The sequence below is a fragment of the Peromyscus maniculatus genome, chromosome 7, assembly GCF_049852395.1.
Source record: "Peromyscus maniculatus bairdii isolate BWxNUB_F1_BW_parent chromosome 7, HU_Pman_BW_mat_3.1, whole genome shotgun sequence".
Classification (NCBI taxonomy): Eukaryota; Metazoa; Chordata; class Mammalia; order Rodentia; family Cricetidae; genus Peromyscus; species Peromyscus maniculatus.
The window spans coordinates 93820554-93848514 of NC_134858.1; the positions used below are offsets into that span (position 1 = coordinate 93820554).

The 27961-nt window shown below is 42.0% G+C and overlaps 1 protein-coding gene across 30 annotated transcripts in view; it reads left to right on the forward strand.

The window, feature by feature from the left end:
• The window catches only part of Tfdp2 (transcription factor Dp-2), a 128904-nt gene that overhangs the window by 69883 nt on the left and 31060 nt on the right, over positions 1-27961 (forward strand). For 22 of the 30 annotated variants that reach the window (XM_015994092.3, XM_015994090.3, XM_076576855.1 and 19 more), the window contains 3 exons: positions 14215-14318; positions 23479-23600; positions 26337-26384. In XM_015994092.3, coding sequence (XP_015849578.1) covers positions 14316-14318; positions 23479-23600; positions 26337-26384 — 173 coding nt within the window. In that variant the 5' untranslated portion in view covers positions 14215-14315. The remainder of the gene's footprint in view (positions 1-14214; positions 14319-23478; positions 23601-26336; positions 26385-27961) is intronic. The other 8 variants (XM_076576841.1, XM_076576842.1, XM_076576858.1 and 5 more) reach the window with 3 other exon arrangements.

A 27961-nucleotide genomic window follows, 5' to 3' on the forward strand; every position in this document is an offset into this window, starting at 1 on the left:
GCCCATGCAGACCAGAAGAGGGCATCAGATCCTCTGGAACTCCGAAAGAGCGGCTAGTACTCTTAACCTCTGAAGGACCTCTCCGTCCCCAGCACCAGATCTTCTGTTAGGCATTTATTATTTTTCATATCTTACTCTGTAAAGTTAGTAGTAATATTTAATAGCCAAAAAAATTCTTCAGCTACATTTGAATTTTGTGCATTGGTCAAATATTAGATAGTTTCTAAATATTTAATTCTAAGAAGACTGGAAATGGTACCTCCTGCTCCCCAAGCTCTCTTTCCCCCAACCCTTGCCCTCCATTACCACCCCCCATGTCCAGTTTGATTATGTAGATCTCATCCATTTCTCTGTTGTTGGGCGATCCCTGTGTCTTTCCTAGGGTCCTCTTTACTAGGTAGCCTCCCTGGAATTGTGAGTTGCAGTCTGGTTATCCTTTGCTTTACATCTAGTATCCACTTATAAGTGAGTACATACCATGTTTGTCTTTCTGAGTCTGGGTTACCTCACTCAGGATGATTTTTTCTAGTTCCATCCATTTGCCTGCAAACCTCACGATGTCATTGTTTTTCTCTGCTGAGTAGTACTCCATTGTATATATGTACCACATTTTCTTTATCTATTCTTCAGTTGAAGGACATCTAGGACGCTTTGCTCAGCCTTGGTGTAGGGAGGAGGGGACTGGACCTGCCTCGGCTGAGTCTACCAGGCTGGGCTGACTCCCCAGGGGAGACCATGCCTTGGAGGAGGTGGGAATGGGGGGTGCATTGGGGGAGGGCTGGGGGGTGGGGGGAGGGAGGACAGAGGAATCCGTGGCTGATATGTGAAATTAATATTTTTTAAAAAAGAAGACTGGAAATGATTCCAACATTAAAGGAAAATATTAAATTGTACTCGTTTTGGGCTAGTATCTGTAGGCTTCCTTGAAGGTTTTCTTCAAATAAGGATGACAGAGTTTAGAGAGTTTTGAAGCTTTATCAGCTCATTGATTTAATTAAAATTAAGATTCTAAAGTTGATCTACATACACTTCAAAGGAATAACAACAATATTGACCAAGGAATGTAAATTTCAATGGAATAGACAACCTTTAAAAACGCAGTTGGACCTGTGCAGAATGTATAATTGTAATAGCATTGTAGATTGCAGGTGTCAGACGTCAGTGCCATTCACTATTCCTAATGTAGACAGGAGGACACCATATTACAGAATGAGGAAAGCAGCCGTGGCAGTACATTGCCATTGCCATTTCAACCCTTCCAATTAAGACTTCAAAACTAAGAAATAGAAAGCACATCAGCTGAATTTTCTTAAGGGGAACACCTAGTGTTGCCATAGAAATGAATTATGCAATCATATAATGTGTATGCTTGTGATACGTGGATGTCTATATACATGCCACCATATATATGGTGTTCAGAGAACCTTGTGGAGTCACTTCTTTCCTTCTACCTATCTAATGTGTCCTATACCAATTTTTATTATACTTCCTTATTTGCTTGTAAGACAGGCTCTTTTGTAATTGAGGCTGCCTTCAAACTATATGGCTAAGAATAACCTTAAACATATAATATGTCGGGCGGTGGTGGCGCATGCCTTTAATCCCAGCACTCGGGAGGCAGAGGCAGGCGGATCTCTGTGAGTTCGAGGCCAGCCTGGGCTACCAAGTGAGTTCCAGGAAAAGTGCAAAGCCTCACAGAGAAACCCTGTCTCGAAAAACCAACCAACCAACCAAACAAACAAACAAACAAAACATATAATACTACTGCTTCCTCCTTTGTGTTGGGATTATAGGCATGTGCCACCACTCTGTTTTATGTGGTTCTGGATATGGAACCCTGGACTTCATGCATACTGACAAGCACTGTACAGCAGTTTGTTTATTGAGACACTGTCTTCCTCTGTAGCCTAGGCAACATTCAACTCAGTATGTAGCCCAGAGATGATTTCTTTATATGCACACATGCACGTGTATTCCTTAATTCATATTCTCTCTCTATTTGTATATCTAGTAGCCTAGATTGGCCTTAGACTTACTATATAATTGAATTCAAACTCCTAATCCTCATGTCTCCACCTTCTAGGTGCTGGGGTTACAATTGAAGTCTGCCACATTCAGTTTATGAATAGGAGGTTTTCCTTTTTTGAGGCAAGGTCTCAATAAACAGCCTTGTCTGGCCTAATACACATGTAGTCCAGGCTGGCTTCTGACTTGTCTAAGTCCTCCTATATTGGCCACCAGAGTACTAGGATTATAGACATATGCCATCATACCTTAATTTCCAATAAGCTCTACCACAGTTAGTATATCATCCAAAGCATGGAGTGATAGAAGGCTTTAGGAACAAGGTGTACTTATGGATTGGTCTTCATTGTGAACTCTTCAGCTTAAAACTAAGGTCCTAGGGAAGTCAGTCTTAGCTATCATTTTTCCTTAAGTCAGTGTACCCAGAGAGTAATTGATGTGGTTATTCTCACTGCCTTATTTGTAAGAGGGAAAATTTGCTTACTGCTTGTATTTTTTTTTTATGAAAAGAAATCTTTTATATTGTTTAAGAATACATGAATACTATACTTGGAGTAACTTTTCTAAGGTATCTATGGAACTGTGTGTGTATATACATATACATGCACACACACACACACACACACACACACACACACACACACAGTCCTGTTAAATATGCTGGCCTTAAACTCCCTATAATCCTCCTACCTCAGCTTCACAAGTACTAGGATTACAGGTCTGTGCTACCATGCTGGTGTGGATCCAGGACTTTATTGTGTAGTGACAGTGTTTTTCTACCATGTTTCAGGCAACAGATTTTCAAGTACGTTTTTAGGTGACAGCTCTAAGCATGGGAACTAACAGCACAGAACTTGGTTTTGGTAAACTACTCATTTGTGGTAAAAATCTGGCAGATTTATGATGCTACAAAACCCACTGACTTGAAATACTTTTTGTGTGCCAGGAAGACAAGGACTTTTTTGGTAGAGTTTTATTAGTGTATACTAATTATACATGACGGGTTTCAGTATAACATTTTTACACATGCACATATATATCTTGATCATAGTCACTCTCCCTTACTTGCCTTTGTTTTCCTACTGCTGCTTCCAATCCCCTTCCTCTTCCCAACTAGCCCGTCGTCTACTCCTTCCCCTCTGTATTTTGTGTGTGTGACCCAATGAGTTTCATTAGGATTGTCCATAGAAGCATATGTTGAGAGTTTGTTTACATGTACATGTGCACCCTACAAAGTGGCTGTTATCACTGAAAAAATATTTCTTCTTCTGTTATCAACCGTTAATTGTGTATAAATCCTTAGGAAAGGATGAAGGAGTTAGAACTATCTAAAAGATTTTATGTATATGGGTGCTTTGTACACCAGAAGAAGGCATTGGATCCCTTATAGACGTGAGCCTCCCTCTGAGTGCAGGGAATTGAACTCAGAGCCTTTGGAAGGGCAGCCAGTGCTCTTAACTGCTGAGCCCACAGAGATAGAACTTTTAATGAAAGTATGCAACTCAGTTTGGCCTGGAACTTGATGTGTCCTCAGGGCTGCTCTCAAACTCATGTTCCTTCCTCGGCCTTCTACATGCTAGAGTTACAGTTGGATTATGGGAATGTGATACCCCAGAATGTCTTTTAATAGATATGGTGGGTTCTTCCCTCAACCCTTAGTATTTTAAATTGAATCTAGGTCCATGTGTATCTAGTCAAGCACTCCAAACATTGAGATGCATCTCCAGCCTTCTTTTTCTTTTTTTTTTTTTCTTTTTTTTTTTTTTTTTTGGTTTTTCGAGACAGGGTTTCTCTGTGTAGCTTTGCGCCTTTCCTGGAACTCACTTGGTAGCCCAGGCTGGCCTCGAACTCACAGAGATCCGCCTGCCTCTGCCTCCCAAGTGCTGGGATTAAAGGCGTGCGCCACCAACGCCCGGCTCACTTAAAGGAAAAGTAAAGATATTTTTTGAGCTGGATGTGGTGGTATACACCTTTAATCCCAGCACTTGGTAGGCAGAAGCATGTGAATCTCTTCTGAGTTCAAGGCTAGCCTGGTTCCAGGACTACATAATAGAGAAACCCTGTCTCAGACAAAGCAAACATAAAAGTATTTTTAAGCATTTATTTGTCTTGTATGTTTCTGTATCTACATAAGCACATCATTGCACATGTGTGGAAGTTAGAGACAAATATGATTGCCGGGGATCAAAAGCAGGTTGGTGGGCTTGGCAGCAGCATTTCACTTCTGAACTGTCTTGCCGGCCCTCTTACTCTCTGAGGAAGGGTCTCACTGAGTGCTCAGGCAGGCCTGGAATTTTCCGTCCTCTAGACTCACCTTCTCTAGTAGCTAGGGTTTCAGGCTTATGTGTGAGTAAGTTTTTAGTGTACAGTAAGTTTTTGTTGATGTTGATATGTAACCATAAGATTTCTTGCTTTTTGTAGTCTTCTAAATATACGGGACTAACAGAAAGGCTCAGAGTGTAAAGATATTTGCCACCAAGTCTGATGACCTAAAACTTGCTCTCCAGAACACATGTGGTAGAAGGAAAACTGCAAGTGCTCCTGCCCTCCATGCTGTACCACAGCTGTAAACACAGTAAATGTGTGGACAGTGGTCCTGCCCTCCATGCTGTACCACAGCTGTAAATACAGTAAATGTGTGGACAGTGGTCCTGCCCTCCATGCTGTGCCACAGCTGTAAATACAGAAGTAAATGTGTGGACAGTGGTCCTGCCCTCCATGCTGTGCCACAGCTGTAAATACAGAAGTAAATGTGTGGACAGTGGTCCTGCCCTCCATGCTGTACCACAGCTGTAAACACAGTAAATGTGTGGACAGTGGTCCTGCCCTCCATGCTGTGCTACAGCTGTAAACACAGTAAATGTGTGGACAGTGGTCCTGCCCTCCATGCTGTGCCACAGCTGTAAACACAGTAAATGTGTGGACAGTGGCCCTGCCCTCCATGCTGTGCCACAGCTGTAAACACAGTAAATGTGTGGACAGTGCTCCTGCCCTCCATGCTGTGCCACAGCTGTAAACACAGTAAATGTGTGGACAGTGGTGCTGGGCTGTGGTGGCGCACGCCTTTAATCCCAGCACTTAGGAGGCAGAGGCAGGAGGATCTCTGTGAGTTCGAGGCCAGCCTGGTCTACAGAGTGAGTTCCAGGATAGCCAAGGCTACACAGAAAAACCCTATCTGGAACCCCTTTCTCCCCACTCCCCAAAACAAAACAAAACAAAACAAAAGTGTTAATGTAGGAAGCTTCAGTGATGTTCCTGGAGTGGATCTTCTTGTCTAATGAGAACATGAATAACTTACAGCAGTTTGAGTGATCTGCTTAGTGTGATGTTATAGAACATAGTAATCCCCTTTTTTTATTTTCTGTGGAAAAGAACTGCCTTGTGTTCTGTTTGAGCTTATGTCCTAAAGTTGTAAAGTCTTCAGAGCCCGACTTTTTAATTGAAGATCTATTTGTAGTCATTATTAATTTTTATAAATAGAAAAATATCTTACTTGAGTGTAAATTAAAAATGATTTGTTACTGCAGTGTGAATGCCTTCTGAGAGGAATTCATAAACTTCATGAGAATTATTTCCAATTAAGTACTATTTAGTATTTTTACAGTCATAAGTTCTGATCCTTGTGGTCACACCCAGCCACCTCCATCTACTACAGCCACTCAGTGGCTGCACGTCTGAGATAAAATATGCTTCTTTTTGCTCATTCTCTTATGTGCAAAGCTCACTTGCTGTCTGCTGGGCGTGTCGGTGACAGTGACAGAACTACACGTACAGAGATGACAGAAATGAGGTACCTTTTTATAAAGGTAAATTCGGTGTGGTAGAATACTTCACTTTACAAAAAGCCATTCTGAATTTGAGATGGAACCGAGAAGGGGGTACAGGCATGAAGGAGTTCTTCCCAGTCTTGCCCGATTACAAGGATCAGTTGAAGCGATTTTAAAAACGTGAATTTCTACTTAGTTTTTGATTCGTTAGATGTCCAGTGGATCTCTGAAATATATTTTGCTGTTGTTGTTTGGTTTGGTTTGGTTTTTCAAGACAGGGTGTCTCTATGTAACAGCCCTGGCTGCCCTGGAACTCACTCTGTAGACCAGGCTGGCCTCGAACTCACAGAGATCCGCCTGCCTCTGCCCCTGAGTGCTAAGATTAAAGGCATGCGCCACCGCCGCCTGGCTGTTTGTTTTGGGTTTTGATGTTCTGAAATGCATTTTAAATGAGAGCTTTACCTCTTCTAGTGCGTAGTGTAACCAGACACAGTTGAGAGGGACCATTCTAAGAACTGGGGAACTAGGTTACTTGAGGATTTATAATAAACCTAGTAAATTATTTGTCAAAAGTCACGCCATATCAAAAATAAGTATTGATTAGGTTGAGTGGAAGAGACATGAGAAATTGAGAATTAAATGTTTCTAAGACTAAGATAATAGACAAAGAACAAAATCACGTTTAACCAAATATAAAGAATCGAGGGGGGAAAATAGCTAGAGCAGAAGGATAGCTGAGACGTGTTCTGAGGGTGAAGTCTTTAAAATACTGAAAGAGAGGGCTGGGGTATACCTCGAGGTTCTTAATAAACCTTACTGCCTATACTAGTGGTAATTTATAATAGTCTACAACTGGAAATACGACTTGTTAAAATAAGTAAACTATGATCATGTGTCTGTCTTGTCTGTCTGTCTGTCCGTCCATCTGTTTACCCACATGTGGTGTGTACTTCAGATTGGAGAACAAAAGTAAATCAACATTACTTTCACCTCCTTCATTTTCTTCATTTTCTTACTAATTTTTGGTTTTTCGAGACAGGGTTTCTCTGTGTAGCTTTGCGCCTTTCTTTGAACTCACTTTGGAGACCAGGCTGGCCTCGAACTCACAGAGATCCTCCTGGCTCTGCCTCCCGAGTGCTGGAATTAAAGCCATGTTCCACCACCGCCTGGCCATATTAAAAATTTTAAATATTTTCTCTTAAAAATTTTAAAGTTGACTACATCCAAAGCCATGGGTGAGCTCTCCAGCATTGCCCTGGCCAGTTCACCCCTTACAGTGGTGAGCAAGGGGTGGAGTCAGTTCTGCCTCCTTCACATCCTCAGGGTCAGTTCCCCCACGCCTGCACTTTCAGGGCCAGCTCTAGTGTGTCGCCCAGTCAAGGTGTAGTAAGGGCCACTCTCCTGAGTGCTGCAGCTGGTAAGGGACAGGGACAGCTCTCCCTCGCTCACAGCTTTGGGGCTGGCTCACCCACAGCTCCGCCTCCGCCGCCGCCGCCTCCGCCGCCACCAGGGTTGGCTCTGTTGTGCCGCCCAGGTGAGGTATGGGGCTGGTGGTGCAGCTGGTGAGCAGGGGCAGCATTCCCACTTGTCTCAGATATTGATGGAAGGAGCATCTCTGCCTCATCCCTGCTGCCATAGGGCAAATGAGGGATGGGCACAGGTCTTCCATTTTCATGTTCTTGGGCCAGCTCACCTGTGCCCTGGTCAATTGGGTCAGCTCTGCTGTGATGCCCAGACAAGGTGCAGGGCCTGCTTTCCCAAGTGTTGAGCTAGGGAGGGGTCAGCTTCCTTGCCAGCTGGAAACCACAGGGGCAGGGGAGAGGGCATCTTTCCCTTGCTCCTACCAGCACACTGCAGATGAGGGAGGCAGTCCCAGCTGTCCCACTCTCATGTCCTCGGGCTGGCTCACCTTTGCCCGTCAACAGGGCCTACTCTGCTGTGCTGCCCAGGTGAGGTGCAGGACCTGTGCTCCTGAGTGCTGCAGCTGGTGCGGAGTTGGGTCAGGTCTCCTACCTGCTGCGTGAGGAAGGCATCTTTCCCTCACCCATGTTCCCACATGGCAGACAAGAGGGGCGTGAGCTCTTCTCCCATCCTTATGCCCTCAGGGCCAGCTCTCCTGTGAGCCTGTGAACAGAGTCAGCTCTCCTATGAGCCTGTGAACAGAGTCAGCTCTCCTATGAGCCTGTGAACAGAGTCAGCTCTCCTATGAGCCTGTGAACAGAGTCAGCTCTCCTATGAGCCTGTGAACAGAGTCAGCTCTCCTATGAGCCTATGAACAGAGTCAGCTCTCCTGTGCTGCCCTGGGAGGTGTTCCCTCTCTCCTGAGTGCTGCAGCCCGTGAGGTGGAGCAGGACCAGCTCTGTACCGCCCTATGTCTCTGCCTTTGGTGCTATCAAGGACATCGGACATCAACACAGACTGTGGCTGCATCAGCCATGACTAGGCATGGGCCTCGAAGCAGCCCAGACCCAGACATCACCATGTCACTGAGTGGCAATCATTCACCCGCCCCAGCCCGCTCCTCACTACCTTCACTTCTTCGGATGTGCCTCTGTCCACATTCTCTGTCTCCCACTGTACATTTGCTCACTATAACAGTACCCCATCTGCCCGGCAGGTAGGCCCATGTTTCCTCCGTGAAGCCCGTGGTGGGCCTGTGTGGGTTTCTCGACCCCACTCAGCCCACCCTGGCACTGGGAAGGAACATACTTCTTCCTCGGAGCCCCTTGGCTTACTTTTTTTACTTTTCTCTTTTTGGTTTCTCAAGACAAGGTTTCTCAGTATAACAGTTCTGGCTGTCCTGGAACTCACTTTGTAGACAGACCAGGCTGGCTTCTAACTCACTGAGATCCACCTGCCTCTGCCTCACAATTGCTGGGATTTGGTCTTTCAGAAATTCTTTTTATCAAATTCTATTTTCACATCTTGAGTTTATTTATTTCATTCAACTTTTATTTTTCTCTTTTGAAGTGAATTCATGTCTTCTTTGAGTTGTTTGCATATGGTTATACTCTTTTGAATTCTTTGGAAGGTTTTCCAAATAGTTCTCCCTGGGAGCCATTACTATGGGAGCAGTAGTTTTTTGGAGAAGACATGCTATTTTGGTTTGGGATGTTTTTGTTTGTGCACTTGTGCATTTGGAATTTGTTAGTTTTTCTCTCTTGGTAAAAAAATTCAAATCCCAGGAGGAGATTACAGTGTCCAGGAGAGGACTAAGTCCTGTCAGGTTGAGGGAGTGTTTTGCCCTGTGGGACTGATATTCAGGGCTGAAGGCTCCAACCTTGGTCCTCTGGGGCTCAGCTACTTTCTGGTGTTAGCTCCAGCCTCCTGCCTGAGTCCTCAGCTTCCTCTGAAAGCTGGGGAGCTTCCTGTACCTGTGGACCTGTCCTTGAATTGGTTCTGGGTTCCATCATGGAACTTCAGCTTCCTGTGCCTGTGAGCCTTACCCTGGGTCTGCTCCGGACCCTACCTGAAGTCTATAGCTTAGCCTTGAGTCGTCATGTGAATTTTAAGGATAGATCCTTTCTTTCTTCTCTCTCTCTCTCTCTCTCTCTCTCTCTCTCTCTCTCTCTCTCTCTCTCTCTCTCCCTCTCCCCCCTCCCTCCCTCTCCTCCGTCCCTCCTTTTCTTTCTTCCTTTCATTTTTTGAGACAGGGTCTATCTACAATAGCCCTGACTGTCCTGGAACTCACTATGTCGATTAGGCTGGCCTCCAACTCAGAGATCTGACTGCTTCTGCCTCACAAGTGCTGGGATAAAGGTATATGCCAGCACACCTGGCTAAGGATAGATTCTTTTAAAAATTTACAGCTATTTATGTGTTTGTTTATTTATTTATTGTGTGTGGTGCCACTGCATGTGGAAGTCAGGACAACTTACCTGAGTTGGTTTTCTCAGTCCACCATAGGGGGCCCACATTGAACTCAGGTTACAGATTTGGGGCAAGTGTATTGACCCACTAAGCCATCTCAGTGACCAGGATAGATTCTTTTAACCCAAACATTTAGCCAACATATTGCCAATACATTTCTCTAAAGCATCATTGAAACATGAAATTGACATAAATGTTCTTGTCATATATTATAGTTAATGCTATAGTTATTTGTTATTAATATGTTAATATATTAATGTTACAGTTTTATATAGCTGTAATTTTTTGTACTGTCTTCAAAATTTTAGGTTTATTTTATACTAACAACACATTCTAAATTTAGATGGCTGAATATTTAAAGGGAAATGAGACATAATTCTATACAACAGTAAGCTTGTGCTTAATGAGAAAAGGCTTTGTTTTGCTTTAGTTTTTGTCTTTCTGTTTTTTTGGTTTTTTGTTTATATGTTTTGTTCTGTATTTTAGGCAGATCTTACTATGTAGCTTTGACTGGCCTGCAACTTGCTATTTAGACCAAGCTGGCCTTAAATCCACAGAGGTCCTTCTGTCTCTGCCTCCCAAGTGCTAGGATGTCTTTGTGTTTCAAGTTAGGGTCTCCTGTAGCCCAAGCTGGCCTGGAAGTTGAGGATGACCTTGAACTCCTGATCCTTCTACCTGTAACACTTGAGTGCTGAACTTATAGGTGTATACCATCATGCCTGGCTTGGTTTAGTTTTTAAATTTGAATTAATTTAATTCAGATGAATTAGAAGTTATTACAGTAATCCAACAAGAGGTGATGAATTGGACCAGAGTGGTAATAGTAGAGGGTATGAGAAGTAGTTGTATTCAAGATATAGCTTAAATATCTAATCAACAGGATTTATAAATGGATTAAGTATGGGCTATGAGGGAAGAATCAGTGGTGATCTTTTTTTATCTGGACAGTTGAAGAATAGACATTTATTTAGATGGGAAATGACATTTTTTGGGCAGGGCGGGAATATTCAGGAGTTAGCTTTTTAAATAGGTTAAGTTTGGATACTTGTCAGCATCAAAATGGAGCTATTAGGAGACAGCTGGCTATGTGAATTATCTTACTTTGTTTTCTATTGCTGTGATAAAGATCATGGCTTAGATCAACCTGGGGAGAAAGGGGTTATTTCAGCTTACATGTCCAGTCACAGTCCATCCTGAAGGGAAGTCAGTCCAGGAGCTTAAGGCAGGAGCCATGGAGACAGGAACTGCAGCAGAGACCATGGAGGAGCACTGTGTACTGGCTTGTTCTTGCCTTTCTTATACAACCCCGCCCCTAGTGGCCTGGATCCTTCAGCATTTGTAATTAATCAAGAAAAGTGCTCTAGAGGCTTGCTTACAGGCCAGTCCTATGGAGGCATTTTCTCAGTTGAGTTTCCTCTTCTCAGATGACTCAGTTGTGTCCTGTTGACAATCTAAGAAGGACATGAGCTGAGTGTGATCCAGAGAAACATCAGACTCTTCCGTATATTTAAAGGCATGAGGCTGCGATCTGTTTATCCAGTCAGGAAAGGTAGAGAAATGAGGTGGGAAGACTGAAGCTGAGGACTCCAGAAGAGTTCAGAGGAGAGCCAGCCGGCCAGAACCAGAACTGCCAGTTGGCCAGAAACAGACTAGGAGAGAGTGGCTCCGGTGCTGAACAACAGAGAGTTCCCGGGAGTGTGGTCAGGTCAGATGCTGCCGAGAGGTAACTGGGGTTGGAGTTGAGACTTGACCTTGGATTCAACAACTTTAGTCCCAGCACTCGGGAGGCAGAGGCAGGAGGAGCTCTGTGAATTCAAGGCCAGCCTGGTCTACAAAGTGAGTTCCAGGACAGGCGCAAAGCTACACAGAGAAACCCTGTCTGGGGGGGGGGGGGGGAGCTATTCCTTAAGCATTATGAGATTTCTGAGGAAAAATGCAAGCAGCAGAGAGGAAGGAAGTCATTCATTTAAGACTTGGGGGATGAAGAGGTGGCTGACTGGTTAAGTAAGAGCTAGCTGCTCTTTAGCACCCTGGTTTGATTCCCAGCACCCACGTGGTGGTTCACAACTGTCTGTAACTTCAATTCCGGGGGATCTGGCACCCTCTGCTGGCTTCTGCAGGCACTAAACGTACATGGTATGCAGACACAGGCTGGCAGAACACTCATACATATAAATATTAAATTTATAAAAGAAATGGGGAATATTGCAATTGAAAGAGAAGTAACTAGGAATAAAGGTTTACAGACAAGAGGATGTGGTGTAATTTTGTGTGGATACTCTGATTTCCCTGCTGAACTGGGTGATGGGTGTCTGCTGAGGACTGAGAAGTGAGAGAAAGAGGTTAAGGAGTGTGATCAGGCTTTTTGTTGGTTCTAGTTTTTTGAGATAAAGTCTCGCAGTATAGCCTTGGCTGTCCTTGAACTCACTGTATAGACCAGGATGGCCTTGAACTCAGAGCTCCACCTGCCTCTGCCTCCCAGGTGCCGGGATGAAAGGTGTGTGCCACCATGCCTGCAAATGATCAGGCTTTGGAAGTTTGAGGATCTAGATCATCTAAAGAAGGAAACTAAGGGAGGTGTCTTTCTAGTCAGTTCTTAAATGTTAGTTTCTGGTTTTCCCCGAGGTATCATTTTAGTACTGGCTGCCTTTTCATACCCTTGCTGGGTGATGTCCTTTTTGATTATATTGTTAGCTTCTAGGTGAAACATGAGAAGCTGTTAGTCCATGAAAGTTTAGTAATTGTTGTAATTTAAAATGTAACCACTGTTTGTGTTTGAGGGAAGTGTGTTTGGTTTTGTGTTTTGTAACTACTGTGCTAAATTAGCTTGCAATTGTAAAGTGTTAAAGGCGTTGAAATCACTGCATCGGTCTTCCTGCTCCTGCTCTCTGTCACTATGGAGCTGGGTGGGGTGGAGGTCAGCAGTAGGCACTGGCTTAGAATGTGTGATACTTTTGTTGTGATTGAAACATCTCAAAACAACAAATAACAAAACTAATTAGATATTTTTTCTAAACATTAAAAAAGCCCCAAATAGGATTGCAGAGATGGCTCAGCCATTAAAGGCTACGCTTACAACAACAACAATAACAACGGCCCCAAATCTCTCCACTTGGCGTTCTGAAAACACGAACCTCAGCTGCTTCAGCTTTGGTCTCAGGAGCTGCTTTTTGAAGCAGTAACTGCAGACACTCACAGTTTCTCATAATGCTGAGAACAAGTAACTGTTTAATGTTCATGTGTAAATGGAGCCTCTGTCTCACTCCCTCCAAGACTCAGGGAACATTGTAGAAGGAGGGATTGAAAGAGTAGAGGAGCCAGAGGTTGGGGCAGAGTGTTAGGCAATGTCTTCTGGATGCGACATGGCTATGATGACCTATATAAGACCTACACATTATTGGGCCATTCAGCATCTCATCATGGAGTGGGGAGAGGGAATCATGAGCTTCCCGCCCAAGGGGCTATAGGTCATGAATGATTATTGGAGGGAGAGATGTTTTCTTCAGTGGCATAACTCTGGAAAGGTACCCATGCTCCTACAAATAACCTGCTACCTATAATGAAACTAATTGGATCACAAAAAGAAAAAAAGACATGAAATGAAATAGATAAGTAGGAGTTGGAGAAAGACAGGAGAAGGTATGAAGACCAGGTGAATATGCTCAGATACATTATATGCATATAAGAAAATGACATACTGGAAATCATTAAGTATAATTAACATATGCTAATAAAACCATACGTTTTACTATGAATATACTATAAATTTGGATACTTTATGTACATTATACTCCATACATTATTCTATATAAGTAATAAAGATCCATCTGGTTTTGTCTATTGTAATATTTCATTGGAAAACAAATTCACAACTTGGAATGGGTTTGAGGCAAACTGGACATAAACAGATTTTTTTTTTTTTTTAAGTTTCTCTATGTAGCCCTGGCTATCCTGGATCTCACTATGTAGACCAGGCTGGCCTTAAACCTGGGGGTCTGCCTACCTCTGCCTCCCAAGTGCTGGGATTAAAGATATGCACCACTACTGCCCAGTCAGATTTTTTTAAGTGGCTAAGTTTAAAAAGCAACTAACAAAAGAAAATGTTTCTGGTACGATAGCAGCATCACAAAAAATATTGTAAAGTACCTGCATAAAACACTGTTTTATGATGCTGCAGCTTTTTTGCTGTTGTTGTTAAGTAGATAAACTATTTCATAAATTTCCTGTAAAATACAAAAAATATTATTTAACAACTGGTTATATTCACTCCAACAAAGAGGTTTGTATGTATTTTCAGTTAAGACTTCTTGGTTTGTTTGTTTGTTTGTTTGTTTTGTTTCTTTGGTTTTTTTGAGACAGGGTTTCTCTGTGTATCCCTGGCTGTCCTGGAACTCCTATCCACCTGCCTCCCCCTCCCAGTGCTGGGATTAAAAGTGTGCACCACTGCCCCAGATATAGTATGTATCTCAACGTAAACTAGCAGAATGGGATCGGACCATTGGTGTCAACTTGAGACTCAGAGCTTTGACTTCCTGTTTTGCTGTCCTTTCAGGTAACATTTCACTTGTTGCATTTCCAGTTTCCAGCACCAACTCACCAACAAAGATTTTACCGAAAACCTTAGGGCCAATAAATGTGAATGTTGGACCCCAAATGGTAAGAAAACTATCAAATCTTATTATTGACATTGTGTTTAGGCAAGACTAATTTATAGAATAATTACGCTGAAGATGTTTGGCAAAATATTCCCTTTAATTTTAGTTATCTCATTTATTCTAAATAAAAGTTTTACTTTTATGTGCTTGTAATTGATTAAGTATTAATAAAAATTTTTATGCTCTTAATGTTTAGTTTTAACATATTTTAATCTGTGGGTTCTGAATTTGTACTATTAAGGTTTTTGCTCCCTTTATGCAGCCTCTCCTTTGTTGTTTAATTAACTTGAAATTATTATATTCTACCTGCCTTCTGTTTTCTTTTTCTTATGAAATAACCTTTGTGGAAACCATGAATTCTCATATAAATTGGTTGTGTAGCTGAATTTATAGGTGTGTGCCACTATAATTAAATTGAATTTTTAGTTGGAGCTATAGATTTCAATTTTTTTCCATTGAAGGATTATTGTAGGCCAGCTCATACTTGAACTTTCATTGGGAGGCAGAGGCAGGAGGATTACCACAAGTTTCAGGATAACCTGTCCACCTAGTGAGTTCTGAGTGCATAGTGTAACCCTGTCTGGAGGGAGAGAGGGACCCGGCACAGAGCAGGAAAGAAGAGGGGAAGAGGGAGGGTGGGGGGACAACAGTATGCCATTCTAATTCTTAACCTAGAAATAGTGAGTGAAAAGTAAATGTGTGTTTCTCTGTTCATTAACTCTGCTAGACCTTGAGATATGGAGCACTCTCAGAAAACCTTGTTTATAATTACAGCTGCATTAAATTACTCTTTCCTGAGATCAAAACTCGGGTTGTCAGGCTTGGTGACAAATACCTTTACCCACTGAATTGATTATTTCAAAGGAACTATATTTAAATATTAAAGAAAAATTCTTCATTGTCAGTGTTTATATGTTTTTAATATAGAATAGTACCAATAAATTTTGTCGGTAACAGCATTCTGTGGATTATGTTGAATTCAAAGTTTAGGTAGAACTATCTTTTACATTCTTACTGGTTTCTTTACTTACTGGAAGTCTTTATAAGGTGTTATAAGAATGACTTTTGTTTTGGTCAGGTGAAGACAGTTAATCATCTGCAAAATTCAAGTTAAAGATAAAACAATTTACTGTAAAAGTATGTGAAAAATGTAATCTATCCCCAAGCCCCATAGAGACTGAGACTCAAATAAATTGTCCGAATTTGAAAGTAGCTCAGGGGAAATTGTCCAACAGTGGCTAAGCATTTGCCCCCCTCTGTAGATGTAACCAATCGTATTATTAAAATAGGAAACACAGAACCAATATAAAAGAGAAAGCTGAGAGGTCAGAGCTCAGAGCTAAAATCTTACCATTACTCTCTTTCCTTCCTTAGCCAAATCTGACCTTGAACTTGGAATCCTCTTGCCTTAGCCTCCCAAATGCTGGAGTTAGAGGCTTCTTCTGTTTTCTTTGATGCCTTTGTCACTTTATTTTTTTATTTTAATTGATTTCAATTGGGGGGCTGGAGCTCAGTGGTTTAGAGCACTGGCTGCTCTTCCAGAGGAACGGAGTCGAATTCCTGGCATCTGCATGGCAGTGCTCAACCATCTCTGTAATTCCAGTTGCAGGGGATCTGAAGTCTTCTGGCTTCCAGGGGCACCAGGAATACAAGTGATATAATCCATCTATACAAACAAAACACCCATGTACATTAAATAAACAAACGAATTAATAAATACGTAAGTTTTGTTTTGTTGTTCAAGACAGGGTCTCTCTGTGTAGTTTTTTGGTGCCTTTCCTGGATCTCACTCTGTAGACCAGGCTGGCCTCGAACTCACAGAGATCCGCCTGGCTCTGCCTCCTGAGTGCTGGGATTAAAGGTATGTACCACCACTGCCTGGCTAAATTTTATTTTTTGAGACAGGATCTCATTATGTAGTCCTGGCTGGTCTGGCTCTCTAGACCAGGCTTCCCTCAAACTTTGAGAGATTCACCTGGGATTAAAGACGTGTTCCACATACCTGCCTGGTTACTGTCCCTTTTTTTTTTTTTTTTTTTGCATTTATTTGTGTGTTTCACAACCAATGAAAATTCTTTTTTTTTTTTTTAAGGTTTATTTATTTATTATGTACACAGAAGAGGGTGCCAGATCTCATTATAGATGGTTGTGAGCCACCATGTGGGTGCTGGGAACTGAACTCAGGACCTCTGGAAGAACAGTCAGTGCTCTTAACCTATGAGCCATCTCTCCAGCCCGAAAATTCCTTTTCTACGGCCTTTTGTGTGTGTGTGTGTGCACTCAAGTGCATGTGTAGAGGTGACAGTACTGCTCGGGAGTCCGTTCTCTCCTCCTACCACGTTGGGTTCCAGGGAATGAATCCTGGAGCTCAGGCTTGGCAGCAGGCACCATTGCCTGCCGAATAACCATTTGTCAGCTCTTCTTGTCGCTTGTAATCATTGTCTAGTCTGGGGATAGAGCAGTGATGGAACACTTGCTTCACATGGGCTAGTCTTGGGTTTAGTCCCCAGAGCTGGGGTGCTGCTGATAGAGGCTAGAGGAGGACATTGGCCCCCGGAGTTGGAGTTGAAGGTGCTGGCATGGGTGCTGAGCCACCCCTCAGGCCTGGGCAGCTAGCTTAGCAGTGCCTGCTTCAGTTAGGAGACTCGACCTTTTCTCACAGCTTATCATGTAAAGGATATATGTCTTATGAATATTCATATGTATATTACAATGATCTCATGGCTATCTTATTTCAGAAGAATAGAAACTACACACTTAGTGAAAACAAAAACGTCATATTAATTGAATATAATACCTTATAATTATGAAAATTCTTTTTCAGAATAAATATGCTCTCAGCTTTCTCTAACTGTAGATGGCAGTAGTGCTTCAGAGATGTTTTGAAGACAAGCAGTCTTCTTTGTGAGGGTATTTAGTTACTGTTGATTTTCCTAGCCTAACTAATCAGTTGTCCTAGAAATGACAGACAAGATTAAATTAAAGATATTTGAGGTTTGGGTTTGAGGAATAGTTGGTTCTAAGATTTAAAATATTAGAGGTATGCTTACACTTATTTTCATATGTATATATGTCTGTCCACATTCGTCACAGCATGTACATGTGGAGATCAGAGAACTCGGAGTTATTTACCTACCATGTGGGTTCCAGGACTTAAACTCACTCGGGTCATTAGGCTTGGTAGCAAGCAGCCTTTACCTAACATGGCTTTCTTGTCAGCCTGGAGGTAGGTTTTTAACTCCTACTTGAATTTGGAATTTGAAAATTAAGGTTCAAGGATATAAAATATGCTTTGAGTCACCTGGGCAGTTATGGCACACACCTTTAATCCCAGTACTTGAGAGGCAGAGTCAAGTGGATCACTGAGTTCAAGGCCATCGTGGTCTACGAACTGAGTTCCAGGATAGCCAGAATTGTTACACAGAGAAATCCTGTATATGCATGTTTTGACTCATTGTCCATGTAACTTATTTTTCTACATTTGGAAGTAGATTGAATTTTACTTTGCTTTGGTTATTCTGCATTCGGAAGTAGATTGCTTTGAGATGAGTATTACTCGCTTACCCAGGTTGCTTGGAACTCCTGAACAGTTCTGCCCCAGCCTCTTGTGCAGCAGGTATTGCAGGTGTTGCACATCCATGTCTGTCTGTGGTTTGGTTTGGTTTGGTTTTGAGATGGGGGTCTCACTGTGTAGACCAGGCTAGCCTTGAACTCACAGATCGGCCTGCCTCCGCCCCCAGTGTGGGGATTGAAAGTGTGCCACCACACCCAGCGTTTGTTTCGTTTCTTCATGATCATTGCTATTATCCTGTTTAAAAGAAAGTGCGTTTTGAATTTGCATTACAAATTCTACTCTGTCATCTCTCCAGTTTGTCCACTCAGAAAGTATTAAGGACCCAGAGGCAGACAGATCTCTGTGAGTTTGAAACTAGCCTGGTCTACATAGCAAATTCCAGGCCAGTCAGGGCTGCAAAGAGAGACCTTGTCTCAAAAAAGAAAAGAAAATGTTAAGAAACTGCCGTGTAAAATGTCACAGTTTCACATTGAGAAACAAAAGAAAAAGTAAACTAAAACTTAGTAATTCCTTTCCAGAGTTATTCTCAATAAAGAAAACCGATTTTCCCTATGTCTTCCCTCTCATCCTCCAGAGTCCTTAAATCAGTAACACTAAGCTCTAGGCTGCCAATAACAGAGAGGAATTCTTTAGTAACAATACTATATAAGTGAAACATTGAATTAGAGTGCTTAGAACAGTTTTGTAGAGACTCCTGTTGTAGGAACAAAGTAGATTAGACAGACTGATAAAATACTTCCTTCTGTTAGTATTTGATTCCCCCCACCCCACCCCCACCAGTACTGGGAATTAAATCTAGGGTCTTATGCTTGCTAGGCGAATGCTCTGAAAGTGAGCTTCATGCTAAACCTCACATTTGTCTTCTAAGCTGTCCATATCCAAATTCTGCTTAATAGAGAACATTTTGGTGTATGATAAAATTAGTGAGAACTTTGTCCTTCATGTTACTGTTTTTGTTTTGTGAGATAGGGTCTCAGTGTGTTGTCCTGACTGCCTGGAACTCGGTCTTTAGATCAGACTGGCCTCACAGTCACAGAGATCTGTGTCTGTCTTTCAAGAGCTGGGATTACAAACTCCAACAGGCACTTCCAGCTTTTCTGTGAGTGTCTCTTGGCATTGTATAGACCTACAGAAGGATGTGGGAAATAGGTGCTGTGGTAATTCTCTGCCTTAGAGCTGTTACACTGAGGTAAATGGAAGTAGGAAGGTGAGTTGTGTGGACTGGTGGGTATGAACATGTTTGAATGCAAGGCAGAATTTTATGAAAGGAATACACATGATCAATGTCATGTTTTCTCATGAAGCAGACTTCTGAATATTATTTAGTATTATTTTTATTGTTGTTTTTAATTTAGAGACTGTGTCTGGTGTGTGTGTGTGTGTGTGTGTATGTATGTATGTGTGTAAGCACACCAGTGCCACAGAGGTAGTATAGAGGTCGTGCATCAGTTCTTTTCTTCCGCTATGTGGGTCTCTAGGCTTTAACTTACTTAGATCTTCAGGGTTGATGCTGAGCCATCCTACTACCCTATTGTTTCTTTTAAGACAAAGTATCCTATAGTCCAGGCTAGCCTGGAATTCTGATCCTCCTGCCTCCACCTCACAGCTCTTAATACCTTCTTCTTTTTTTTTTTTTTAAAGATTTATTTATTTATTACGTATACAGTGTTCTGTCTGCATGTATCCCTGCAGGCCAGAAGAGGCAACCAGATCTCATTACAGATGGTTGTGAGCCACCATGTGGGTGCTGGGATTGAACTCTGGACCTTTGGAAGAACAGCCAATGTTCTTAACCTCTAAGCCATCTCTCCAGCCCTTCTTAATACCTTCTTAATACCGTTTTTTATTTTGCAGGTAGAAATTTTCAGACATCTGTCAGATTACGATCTCTTGGTTTTTATTTATAAAATCAACTTGATAAAATTACTTGCCAAGCATCTGTATGTACTAACATTTCCCTAAGCTCAAATCAGTGTGATGCTAGATGCAAGCACAAATGATAACCAATTTAATCCCAGCACTCAGGAGGCAGAGCCAGGTGGATCTCTGTGAGTTCAAGGCCAGCCTGGGCTACAGAGCGAGATCCAGGACAGGCACCAAATGAACTGGGTTGGTTGGAATCTTGAAACTCTCAAAACCCACTTCAACTAACGTACTTCTTCCAGCAAGGCCACGTTCCCTGAACCTCCCTCCCAGACAGCACCAAGTATTCAAATGCCCAAGGTTATGTCGGACAGCTCATTAAAACCACTTAAGTTAAAAAGGGGTGGGGGGCAGGTGGTGGTGGTGCACACCTCTAACACCAGCACTTGGCAGAGGCAAGTGGATCTCTGAGTTTGAGGCCAGCCTGATAACAGAGTGAGTTCCAGGACAGCCAGGACTACATAGGGACACCCTGTCTCAAAAACAAAACCAAAAACCAATAAATAAATGAAACAAAAACTATGCAAAGACAAGAAAAACTTTTTATTACCTAGTAACAAATATTTTGTATTATTTCATCTTTTACTAAAAATATGTTCTTTTACCAGTGAAAATGATAAGCCCTAAAAAGCAGTTTTGGTTACACATTCTAACACAAAACACAGCTGTCACTTCAAAGGAAATAAAAGTTTATTTTGAGGATAATATGAGTGGCCATGGTGCAGGAAAATGATTTGTATTACCTCCTGAATAACATGTTTCACCGTGAAGAAGTTTTATAGACTTTTATAGTCACCAGATACATTGATGGGAACATCAGCTAGCAGGGAGAATTGTACTATAGGTTTCAGATACTGCCTGCTGGCACTCCTTAGTTCTGTGGTTGGTGGATGCGGGTGGGACACTAAAGTAGTACATTCCAAGGTTTTAATTTATAGTTGAAGGACTGAGGTCAGACAGAGGTCAGCAGTAGCAGCTCACCAGCATTTGGTAGGTAGAAGCAGGGAGATCAGGAGGTGAAGGTTATCCCCACCTACATGGAGAGTGCCAGGCCAGCTGGGGCAGTATGAGAAAACAATTATTAAAAAGACAAAGTGGTGCCTGGCTGTGGTAGCGCACGCCTTTAATCCCAGCACTCAGGAGGCAGAGGCAGGCGGATCTCTGTGAGTTCGAGGTTAGCCTGGTTTACAAGAGGGAGTTCCAGGACAGGCTCCAAAGCTACACAGAGAAAACCTGTCTCTGAAAACAAACAAAGAAACAAACAAACAAAAGGACAAAAGGGAAAGGAAATTAAGGCCAAGAAATGGCTAACATTATTTGTAATTGACTAATTATAACTGAATAATTGAAAAATCCATATACATGTAGTAATTAAGGATATTAAATTCACATGGTACAAGTTTTATGTATTTTAAGATGGTCTCATGTGGCCTAGGCTGTCTTCAAGCTTACTTTGTAGCCAAGAATGACCTTGAATTTCTGATCCTCCAGCTGCCCCCTTCCAAATGTGATTACAGGCCTGGGCCATCACATCCAGCTTATGTGGTCCTGGGGGTCAGTAGGAATCAAACACAGAACTTCATGCATGCTAGGAAAACGCTCTACTTAAGATGAGCTACATCCCAGCTCCACTTTATACATGCATGTATATATACATGTATGTAGTTAGTTTTTTGATACTGGGTCTCACTGTGCAACCTAGAATAGATTTGACTTGCTATGTAGATAGACCAGGCTGACCTTGAGCTTGTGGTAATCCTCTTGTATGTACCTCTCAAGTGATAGGCTTGTGCCACCATGCTTGACAAGAATACTTTATTTAATGATATGGGATAAAGTTGGAAGAGGGGGGCTGGAGAGATGGCTCAGAGGTTAAGAGCACTGAGTGCTCTTCCAGAGGTCCTGAGTTCAATTCCCAGCAACCACATGGTGGCTCACAACCATCTGTAACGAGATCTGGTGCCCTCTTCTGGCCTGCAGTCATATATGCTGTATACATAATAAATGAATAAATCTTTAAAAAAAAAAAAAAAGTTGGAAGAGGGAAAAATGAAGATAGAATTACATTTGTCCGTGCAAAACACAACTCGCACCCCAAAGGAAATGAGAGAGTTTATTTTGAGACAAGAGTGGCCCATGGCATGGGAACACAAATTCAACTTGTTCCAAATGACATGTCCCCGTGAAGTGGTTGCATGGGTTTTTGTAGTCATAGAACAAAGAACCAGTCAATGCATTCACTCCTGGGGCCATCAGGTACACAGGTTACAGCAAAACAAGAAAAACTCTGAAGGTCTCAGATGCTGTCTTTTGGTTTAGTGAAAGCTAGTGGTATCTGCAACATTCTAACTCCACTGTCATGAGTGTCTGGAGTTCAAATCAGTCTACAGAATGTAAGCGTGCTTTTTCAGGGAACTTAGTTCATGCATCCTGTAACAATCAGGTTGTATAGTGGCTTTGGGTGTATATTGGGTTCTGAAGATCAAACTCACTCCTGTCCTGGGTCACATAAATCAGGTTCTACTAAATACAGTTTCTGTATTTAATTTCAAATAAAGCTTTTGTTTGCTTTTAAGACAGTGTCTCTTTTGGAAGCCCTTGTTGGCCTCAAACTTTCTAAGACCCTCCTACCTGTGCCTCCTAAGTACTAGGACTAAAGATTTATTTGTGTATGAGTGTGTTACACACACATGTGCTTGAAGGCCAGAAACAAGCATTAGTTATCTTCCTATATTCTCTCTGCTTATTCATAGGAGGCGGGGTTTCTCCCTGAATTTAGGGTTTGCATATTTTTGACTAGACTGGAAGCTGGTAAGCCCTAACAATCTTTCCATTCCCTATTTCCCTCAGAGCTGGGGTCAGGTTACAGGTGTGTGTGGTTTCCCCAACTTATTATTTTGATGGGATTCGAACTCCAGTCCTTATAGTTGTACAGCAAGCACTCTTAACCAAGGAGCCATCTCTCCAGCTCCCATAGTACTGGGATTATAGGCCTACCATTTTTCTGATGGTAAGACATTGTCGGTTACCAGTTTAATCCTTCCAAAGTGCTGTTTACTTACTTGAATCTACATTGTGATATCATGCCAGGAATCAGGATACGGGTGTTTTAAGTTGCTAGGATATGAATAAATCAAAGGTAGTAAAGATAGTATAGGTGATTGTTATGAAGAGCTGTTCAGACAGCACTTCCTTTCCCTGTGTTAGCACTGCAACATCTTATTATTTGTTTGTTTATTTAATTAATTAATTAATTTATTTACCTGCGTGTGTGTCTATGCACCATGTGTGCACCTGATGCCTGCAGAGGCCAGAAGAGGGCATTGGGCCCCCTGGAACTGGAATAACAGACAATTATAAGCTGCCACATGGGTGCTGGGAATCAAATCCAGGTCCTCTGGAAGAACAGCCAGTGCTCTTAACTGCATGATCCATCTCCAGCTCCCATTTACATATTTTAAAGTAATAATTTAAATATTTCCTTCTAAATTACTCATTTGTTTGAGACAGGTTCTCACTATGTATGTAGCCTTGGCTGTTCTGGAACTCAGTCTGTAGACCAGGCCGGCCTCAAGCTCACAGAGGTCCACTTGCCTCTGCCTCCCTAGTGGTGGGATTAAAGGCGTGAATACTTAATTTTGTTTTCTTGTTACCAACTCTACAGATTATAAGCACACCACAGAGAATTACCAATTCAGGAAGTGTTCTGATTGGAAGTCCATATCCCTCTGCACCAGCAATGGTCACTCAGACACACATAGCTGAGGCCGCCGGCTGGGTCCCCAGGTAAGAGGGTCAGAAATGACTGTTTCTAAGCCTCCCAGGCCTTCCTGTCCTGCCGTCTGGTCCTTGTCTTCCCACCTCCCCACTGTTACATTCCTCATTTATTTATTTGTTTATTTGTTTGTTTATTTAGCAAATGTACACACACATACTTGTTGTGTATTGTGTGTGGAAGTTAAAGGAGAACATTGGAAGTTAGTTCTCTTTCCACTGTATGAGTCCTAGAGATCAGACTCAGTTTGTCAGGCTTGCCAGCAGGGGCCTCCTGCCCACCAAGTCATCTCGGCAGCCCAAAGAGTTTATTTTAATTATGTGTTATGTGTGCTTGTAAGGGTTGGGGTATGTGACCGTTAGTGCAGGTGCCTGCTGAATACAGAAAAGAGCATTGGCTTCCTGGAGCTGGAGTTACAGGTGGTGGTTGTGATCCACCCAAGGTAGATGCAGTAAACCATGGAACCCTGGTCCTCTGAAAGAGCAATATGTGCTCTGAACCACAGCACTGTCTCTCCAGAATTTCCTGTTTTCAGAAAAAAAAAAAAAAAATTTGGTGTGTGTATGATGTAAATGTTCACATATTTGTGGGCATATGTATTTGTGAGCATACATGTGTATGCATGTATATATATGGAGGCAAGAGGTTAACAACGGGTGTTTACCTTGATCACTCTACATTTTATTTACTGAGGGAGTCTCTGGTTGAAGCCAGATCTTGCTGATTTGACTAGTCTATCTAGCCAGTTTACCCCAATAATCTCCTCACTTGGCCCCAAGTGAATACTGTTAAACAGGCAGGTTGGCCCACGGTCCCTGCTTTTCTGTGTGTGCTGGGGTCTGGGGCTTGGGCTTGTATGGCAAGTGTTTTATACTCTGAGCCATTTCCCCAGGCCTTGAATTATCTTCTGCTTTTATTAATCTGGTTATTTTCTGTGGGGGGGGGCGCTTTATTTTGATTTGGGGGGTTTTGAGATGGGGATCTCATGTAGTTTAGGATGGCTTCCAGCTCACTGAGTCAGCTAAGTGGTCATCCTGACTCCTGATCCGACTGTGTCCACCTTCTGAGTGCTGGTCACAGGCTGCTGTGAGTTTGACGGGTTTTACTGTTGTCTGAGACAGTCTCAGGATAGAACCCTGGCTAACCTGATACTTGATGATAACCCTGCCTGGCCTTGAACTCTCAGTCATCCATCTGCCTCGGCCTCTTGAGTACTGAGTTTACAGTGATTTGCCCCTATGCCCAGCTAGTTCAGATCTTTAAAAACTAATATATTGCTTTAAAATCACCAGCTATGATTGGGCTTTGTATGTAGCCTAGGCTTGCCTCCAACTTGCAGTAGCCCATAGGCAGTGCCACCATGTCAATGAGTACAATCATATTTTTTATACTTTTTTTCATTTTTATTTCATTTGCATTCCTGTTTTGCCTGTGTGTATGTCTGTGTGAAGGTGTTGGACCTACTGAAACTGGAGTTACAGGCAGTTAGGAGCTGCCGTGTGGGTGCTGGGAATTGAACCCAGGTCCTCTGGAAGAGCAGCCAATGCTCTTAACTGTTGAACCATCTCTCCATCCCTGAGTACAACCATATTTAAGCTGAGAAAAAACAGTTTAACAAGTTATAACCAGACCTTCTGAGTTTTTAAAACTCTGAAATAGGACTATTTCTATGATTATAATACTTAGCTACTTTGGGGATATAAAAATTGATTCTATATTGTTTTAACACATAAGAAAGGAATTATGTTAAGTGGCGGCTTTACTCGTGATTTTCCCTTTGAGTTTTTTAAAAATCAGACAAACTAGGAAGAGAGGACAGATATATTAATATTTTCATTAAAACTCCCCCTGATTTTTTAAAATAAATACTAGGCAGGCAACTATTCTCCCTTCTAAGTTACTCTGCCCCCATTTCCATCAAACGCTCTGTGTCTAAACGCTCTTGTCTCTAAAGTGCTTTTCCTGTTTCTTCAGCACCCCACCTTCTGGAAAGGGTCATGAAGCCAGGAGTGGTGGTGTATCATTGTAATCTCAGGCCACTGAGAGAGTTCAAGGCCGGCCTGGTGACAGTAAAACCTTGTCTCTCAGGGTGGGGGACAGGTGCATCAGCATGCAGGAAAGAAAGGGAGGGCTGGAGACAGGGCTCCGTGGGTAAAGAACACCTGTTCTTCCAAAGGAACGGTGTGGTTCCAGCACCCATATCAGGTGGCTCAGAACCACCTGTTAACTCCAGCTCCAAGGCATCCGATGCCTTTGGGCCTCTGTGGGCACCCGCATACATGTAGCATGTACACATAGATAAAAATTAAAAGGAAGAAGGAAAAATATTAAAATAATACCCCAGCCTTGTTTTATCACTTTGAAAATTTTATTACTTGAGGAGTTATGTATCTAGTAACATATCAAACAGTAACTCTTTGTTAAGAATAACCTTGTTTCGAGGATAAGTTAATGAAGTAACAGCTCTGTCGAATGCTTTATTTATGCCTTATACAGATTGACAGACATATCCACATAGACAGAAAGTTTTGTAAAAGTCATTTGCAAATCTGTACTGTTCTCCTACCCAAGTATTCATTGAGCTTATTCCAATTTAAGGATTTTTATATTATCATGTCTATATGATAGTAAAAATTAGTTTTCTTATATGTACATTCAGTGTAGAATGAGACAAATTATAATGAATTAATTATTTAAGAAACAGTTGTGTTATGTGTTATGCTTAAGCTGTCTTTTTGTCTTTTTAGTGATAGAAAACGAGCTAGAGAATTTATAGATTCAGATTTTTCAGAAAGGTGAGTATATTTTGTTTCATGTTCCACTATGAAAAGGAGTGGGATCCTTTGCATAACTTTATTCAGTTGATACCATTATTTCATTCTGCACTGAGGTTTCTAATTTACTTATTTGCAAAATTTCAGTAGAAATCCTGTGACATTAGTCATTTTGGCCCCTCCTTTCTTTTAGGAAAGAAAATGTTCTTCCAAAGTAAATATTCCATAGTATCCTAACATTCCCAAACTTTTAAACAAGTTGGTTTTTTTTTTTTCTTAAATAGTTTTAGATCATAGTAAATGCTTGTTTCTTTAGACACTTTTTGGGGTATAAGGTCATCTTTTCTTAGGATATTAGTATAGTGGCTCTACTTTTGTATATCAGAATCACTGTGGTCTCTCCAGTCAGTTAGCTCTGGCATTAAAGACTGTCAGTTTGTAAGCTAGGAATACAGCTCAGTGGTAGAGCATTTGTATAACATTCATTAGTCCTAAGTTCTGTTTCCAGCACTAGGGGAAAAAAGAAAGGATCTATTGGGTTAGAGCCATTATATGAGCCTAAGTTCAGAGTGTCATGCAAGCCACTACTAGGTGCCATATTAGTAAAACACTGTATTGAAATGAGCGCTGTCATTTCAGAGTCCGTTGACCTCTATAAGATGATAATTGTTCTGTTAATAAAGCCTTGCCAATTTTTTTACAACATCCTCAGCTATGTAGGAAATTACAAGCCAGCATGGGCTAATGTGAGACCTTGTTCTCAACTGAAAAAACAAAATAATAGAATCTCTTATTCCAGCAACAAATACGAATAGTTAATAAACTTACTTAAAAGTACTCATCAGCATTAGTCATTAGTGTAGTTTTTTTTCTCCCCTGGAGCTGAGGATCGAACCCAGGGCCTTGAGCTTATTAGGCAAGTGCTCTACCACTGGGCTAAATCCCCAAACCCTTAATTTTTTTTCCCTTCGAGACAGGGTTTCTCTGTGTAGCTTTGCGCATGTCCTGGATCTCACTCTGTATACCAGGCTGGCCTCGAACTCACAGAGATCCGCCTGGCTCTGCCTTCCAAGTGCTGGGATTAAAGGCGTGCGCCACCACCACCCAGCACAGTACTGTTCTATATCTACCAAATAACCACGAGGAAAAACGACGCCATTGACTTTTACAAGTATATAAACTGCCTAGAATGCTCTTGTGCTGCTGATGGCAGTGTAAATTAGCACAATAGTTTTGGAAGTTGGCATTATCTGTAAAACTGAACATAGATAAACCCTGACTTACCAGTGTTCTAAGTATGTGCTGAACAGGAACTCATATTTATACCCACAAAAAACTTCTTAAAAACTCTGCTTAGATTTATTTGGTTTTGTGCATATGAGTATTTTGCCTGCATATATGTGTGTGTACCACATGCATTCAGTGCCCAAGGATGTGAGAAGACATCAGATCTCCTAATCCTGGAGTTACAGAAGGTTGTGCGCCACCATGTCGATGCTGGAAACCAAACTAGGTCCTCTGCCAGAGCAACACGGGCTCTTAACTGCTGAGCCAGCTCTCTAGCCACGCAGGCACACAGACACACAGACAGACACACA